The sequence below is a fragment of the Zeugodacus cucurbitae genome, chromosome 6, assembly GCF_028554725.1.
Source record: "Zeugodacus cucurbitae isolate PBARC_wt_2022May chromosome 6, idZeuCucr1.2, whole genome shotgun sequence".
NCBI lineage: Eukaryota > Metazoa > Arthropoda > Insecta > Diptera > Tephritidae > Zeugodacus > Zeugodacus cucurbitae.
Window position 1 is genome coordinate 25,711,389 of NC_071671.1, and position 6,393 is coordinate 25,717,781.

The following is a 6,393-nucleotide window of genomic DNA, read 5'->3' on the forward strand; positions in this document are numbered from 1 at the left end:
TTATGAATTGATCTGAGCGCAGATTGAGCAAATCCATGGTGACGTCTGATGTTTCCAGTTTCTTTGGAACTAATCGAGAGTCATTTTATGCCGGACTGAATGGGATCCTTTAAATACATTTTATATTCGACAGAGCCTCCATTGGATTTGGACACAAATAGACTCTCTAAAAATCTCTTCTTGTTAAACGAAACTTATGAAAGATACTATGATCAGAACAGTAAACCTTATCGGAAGTCTTCAAAATCGATCAGTGACTCTCCCTCTTTTCAACTTGAACACTGGGGGCAAGTTTTGAAAGCATTCACGATCACTGATCAGTTTGGTCAGATCAGTTTGAAATCAATGAGATCTTTTCTGAATATTTATCATCTACAGGCTTTAAACAGGTCTTGTATTTTTGAAATATGAATCTGTTTCGTATAGAATATAATAGTATTTAGACTCTCTACAATCGTCTACTTAAATCATAAAAAATTATATCAATTTCTTATCTCTTCTTCTTCTCGCCAAAACAGAACTCCAGTCCGGGCATGCTGAAAACAGTACCAGAGGAAGTGCATCATCAAATGAATGGTGAGGATGTGCTCATTTCAAAGGATCGCAATCATGCAACACGCTTTTGACGGTAAATTACAATCATCGAGACGCTAGAGATGGCGCAATAAGAATACCATAGATGAGAGTGTAGACGAAGTAGAAACGAATAAGCGAAAATGTTAACAAAACAAAAGCTGAAAATGCTAAAGTGTGCTAAACAAAGTGTTTTCAGAGGAAAATATGTAAACAGACTATAATAGAATGTGATGAAAATCTAAATAAATTAATTAATGAAAATCTTAAGTAAAAGAATTTCCGTTGATTTAAAAGAATATCTACAACTTAAGAGTACTACTACAGACAGATACAAAGCAACCCTGCAAGACTTAATTATGTAATTCTCGGAGGCGTTCTTATTTATTTAATGTCCTTAAAACCATAATTATCTTTTCTTTTAAGTCTTCTCTTACTTCTCTTACAGTTCTCTCATTTTAGTTATGTTCCATAAGTTCAATATAGTTTTGTAAAATCAATTTTTATTTCAAAGTGAAGTTCTCTTTCATTAATTTAATATTACTCCAAAATTAAGTTCTTTCACTAGTTCCATACTGTTTCCCAAGTTTTTACGGTTTCACAGGTTCAATATTTTTTCATATGTTCAGTACTATTTCACAATATCAATGCTGTTCCATAAGTTAAATATTATTACACAAGTTCAGTACTGTTCCTCAAGTCCAATATTGTTCCACAAGTTCAATACTATTTCATAAATTCAATATTATTACACAAGTTCAGTACTGTTCCTTAAGTTCAATACTGTTTCAATATTATTGCTCAAGTTCAATACTGTTTCACTAGTTCAAAACTGTTTCACAAGTACAAAACTGTTTTATAAGTTCAGCACTGTTCCATAAGTTCAATATTATTACTCAAGTTCAATACTATATCACAAGTTCAATACTGTTTTGCAAGTTCAATACTGTATCACAAGTTCAATACTGTTTTACAAGTGCAAAACTGTTTTATAAGTTCAGTACTGTTCCATAAGATCAATATTATTAGACGATTTCAATACTGTTTCATACGTTCAACACTGTTTCACTAGTTCAATACTGTTCCACAAGTTCAGTTTTGTTCCACAAATTCAATACTGTTTCATACGTTCAACACTGTTTCACTAGTTGAATACTGTTCCACAAGTTCAATATTGTTCCAAAAGTTCAATATTATTACACAAGTTCAGTGCTGTTCCTCCTGTTCAATACTGTTTCATAAGTTAAATACTCTTTTACAAGTTCAATTCTATTTAGAAAATGTGCTTCTAAATATCATTTCGTAAGAACTGCATATAGAAATATTTAAATTTTGAAAAGGCTAACACAAAAAATAATGTTAATGGTTTTGGAGAACTTTAAATCATTAGTGCACTTATTTTATAAAATTTCTTGCAGGGTTGTTTCTAACTCATAAAGAAAATTTATAAATCTACATGTATATAGGAAATACACAAATTAACTGCCAATAAAAGCATTTGAAACTCATAAAGTCTGGGTAAGTTGGATGGCAGCCCTGTAAGCATATATTGTTCAACACTGTAGTTTTGTCAATACACGGATATGAAGATGTTTTTATTTGTGTTGAGCATTTAGTTGCATTATTTTTTCAAATCTTGGTAAACATAAAAATTTAGGAAATATAGGAAATAGCTAATTATAAATAACTAAAAAATTAAATGAAAAAAATTTTAAATTATAAAGAAATAAAAAAAAATATGAAAAAATAAAAAAAGTAAAAAATTAAATAAAGAATTACTTAAAAAAATTAAATAAAATAATTCAGCTTTTATTAACAATTAAAGTGGAAATATAAAAAAGTAATAAAAAAATTAAAAATAAATCTAAATATGAAACTCAAAGAGTGAAATTAAGCATTAAATTAATTGTAATAAAAATTAATTACGCTAAAACAAACACAATGAAATTGTAATTAATATAATTGTAATGTGTGACAAAGAAAAGTAAGGTTAAGTTTACCAACTTCCACAAAAAAAGAGTTAATAAATCAAAAAGCGCAAGCTGTATGCGTGTAGCGTAACGTAACGGTAAATTGTTTAAATTATGGATGTAAAATACGGTAAAAAAATTACAGCAAAGGAAAATGCAGAAATCGAATTACTGAATTGTTAATAATTGACTATTAATTAGCTTTAAGCATTAAACACAACACGCATTTATAGGTACATAGATATATGTGTAGATAAAGAAATACTTACACACATACATATATATACAGAACTACATTTGTATATAAATACCTAGTTACTAAAGCATATGTTAAAAATTCATTTGTGTAAATTGCATTTCAAAATTATTTATTGTTGTTAGAAAAAACTAAAAAATTACAATTAAAGCTAGCACAATAAATTAATTACTAGATGTCAGCGTTTAAGCGCGCAGAAAATGCATTTAAATTGGTTTTTATTGTAAAATTTAACTATAAATATTTTTTGTAAAATAAATTTAAGAACATAAACTATGGTATAAATAATAAGAGACTAGTCAGATGATAAAAATCTTAATAAAAAGCCATAAAAATTAATATTAAATTATTATAATTAATTAAAAAAATCAGAAAAAATAAATAAATGTATACAAAAACATAATGTATAAGAATAAAAAAATAATACAATAAATTTAATATGCAAAATTAAAAAAAAAAATATAAAATAATAAAAAATCACTGTCAAAAATATTTTACAAAATATTTAACATAAATACAATAAAATAAATAAATACAAGAAATAATTACAAATAAATAAAAAAATATTTAATTTTTAATATATAAAATTTTAAACAACAAAAAAATAAATAAAATAAAAAAAATATTAAAAAAATAATACTGATTAATATAATAAATAAATAAAAAAAATAATTAAACAAATAGAAAAACAAATATTTAATATATAAAAATTAAAAAAAAAATAAATAAAAACTAAATTATTAAAAATTATATATTATATTTATATATTATATTTATAATTTTATATATATATATATATTTTTTTTTTTTATTTTAATTATTTATATACATTTTCTATTATTTTATTTTTTTTTTACGAATAATTTTATTATTATTTTTTAATTTCACATTTTCCGTTTTATTTATTTTTTTTTGTATAAATTATTTATATTTAAAATTTTCAAATTATTTTTTAAAATTTTTAATTTGAAATAAAATATTAAAAACAAAAATTAATGAAAAAAATTTTATGAAAATTTAATATGAAAATTTTAAATATAAATAATTAATACAAAAAAAATTAATAAAACGGAAAATGTGAAATTAAAAAAATAATAATAAAATTATTTGTAAAAAAAATAAAATAATAGAAAATGTATATAATTAATTTAAAAATAATATTTCAAAAAAAATTTAAAATTTAAAAATAATATAAATATTGTTAATAAAAAATCTAATGTAAAATAATATTAAAAAAATTAATATATGGTACATAAAATACGAAAAATAAAAATACTTAAAAACAAAATGTAATGAAAACTTCAATTTAAAACTTCAAAAAAATGGTATGTATATAAAAAATTAAGTCTTGAATTTTAACAAAACGAAGTAAAAGCATAGTTGGTAAGGGCAAAAAATTCTTTAAAAAAAATTTAAAAAATTAAAAAAAAATAATAATTATTTAAAAAAATTTATGTAAAATAAAAACTGTGAAAAATGCTAGAAAAACAAATTTGGAAAGAAAAATAAAAAAAGAATAATTGAAACTCAAAAAGTTGCTGTAAAGGCGCTAAAAATGCGCCAAATCGACCTCAAACTAAATGGTATATTAAAATAATTACAACACAAAAGACAACGACGCAAAAAAGCACTCAAACACTCAAAATAACATACACACAAACGAATTTGGTACTTTGCTGCATGAATTTAAAGAACTTAAACGTACAATAAAACGAAAATAACAACAAACGACAGTTAATTACAACAAAATGACGTGCTAAAGAAAATAAACTAACACTAACAAGCATACAAGCGAACGAAAAACGAACAATACAAACACGACACTCACATAACATCAACCAACACTACCCGACTAATCCCGATACCCAAACAATGTATACCGTTAAATAACATTGACAACAACCAAACAAACATTAGCGACTGCATAGCATTAACTAATTACGAGCTATATATATATATAATTACAATTAATTAATTAATGTTTAATTATTGTATAATAACTGACTACTGTATAATTAAATTTTATACGTAACACCTACGCAAAATGAACAATTAAAAGTTTACTAATCTAATAACGTAAATAAGTAATTGACTGGCAATTAGACTAAAACAGCAGTTAAAGATGTCTTCGCAGCGCATATGAAGCTAAATGATGCGACTAAAATCCACTGTAAATTATTAATATTAATATTAAACAAATACTTGCATTAAATAAGTATATAGAGATGAGTAAATAAGTGCAACAAAGCGGTAAATATGTATAAGGAACGAGTGTGTACGAAGAGTTTATTAAACTAATTGCATAATAAAGTAATTAATTTAAACTAAATCAAACATGTGAAGGAATAAGAGCAAAGAAAACAAAAACTAAGAATATTTGTAAGTTGTGAACTGTGTGGCGACAAAAGGGTGTAGTTAATGAATTAATTCAATAAAGTGTAATATAGAAACTAAATACTAGCTTGTATCTTTATTTCATTAAATTGTGAGGCAATTTATGATAGTAGATTGACTCTGAACCGCGTTGGAGAGAGACCAAAAGTTCAGAGAGTGTGATAGGGAGTGATAGAGGTAGATATTCTACATAACCCCACATTCGAATATCACTAAACTTTATTTAAGTATTTAGCCTGCGGAATAAAGCCCACAGTATTTTTGGAAAACCTATAATTTGGTACACTATTAGAAGAAAAAGATTACCTTTGAATTAAATTAAGATATGTGAGAGATTTACCGATATTTTCGGTGAAAAATTATCCTTAGGCACTGAGTTCCTCATGTTCGATATCCGGGGCCTTGAAAAGTTATAGTCCGATTTAGACAATTTTTTTCACAAAATCATATACCGTAGTTGTGCAAAGTTTTATTCCGTTATCTTCATTGGTTTCTTATGTATATATTATAAAGTGAAGGAATGAGATGGAATTCAAAATTAGGTTATTTGGAAAGTATTCGTAGTTAAGAACCGATTTCAGCAATTTTCCACCCGTGCTATTAGGGTGTCAAGAAAATATTATATACCGAATTTCATTGAAATCGGTCGAGTAGTTTCTCAGATATGGTTTTTGACCCAAAAACGGATCAATTGGCGATGCCACGCCAATTTCCCATTTTGTAAAAAAATCTGAGTGTGACTCTCCTCTGCTATTTCTTCTGCAAAATTTAGTGTTTCTGATGTTTTCCGTTATTGGCTTAACTTTTAGTAGTTTTCAACCTAACCTTTGTATGGAAGGTGGGCGTGGTTATTATCCTTTTATATCAATATTTATGGGTTTGATGGGGTATGTAAGGAAAACGACTGTAGGAAATTCGGTTTATATAGCTTTATTAGTTTGCAAGAATCTTAGAAAAATCTTATGTAGGGGCGGGGTCACGCGTACTTTTCCAAAAAAATTACACTCGGATATGCCCCTTTCTAGTGTGATTCTTTACGCCAAATTTTATTTTATAACTTCATTTATGGCTTGGTTATGACGCTATAAAGGTTTTCGGTTTTCGCCATTTTATGGGCGTGGCAGTAGTCCGATTGCGTGCATTTTCAATACCAACCTCCTCAGGAGGCCAAGGTATATATGTAGCAAGTTTCGTTAAGAT

The 6,393-nt window shown here is 25.9% G+C and overlaps 1 protein-coding gene across 2 annotated transcripts in view; it reads left to right on the forward strand.

The window, feature by feature from the left end:
- The window catches only part of LOC105213954 (uncharacterized), a 286,125-nt gene extending 282,871 nt beyond the window's left edge, over positions 1–3,254 (forward strand). The window contains exon 21 of one of the 2 annotated variants that reach the window (XM_029041474.2): positions 519–3,254. In XM_029041474.2, the coding sequence (XP_028897307.1) occupies positions 519–626 (108 nt within the window). In that variant the 3' untranslated portion in view covers positions 627–3,254. The remainder of the gene's footprint in view (positions 1–518) is intronic. The other variant, XM_029041475.2, reaches the window with a different exon arrangement.
- Positions 3,255–6,393: the final 3,139 nt, after the last annotated feature.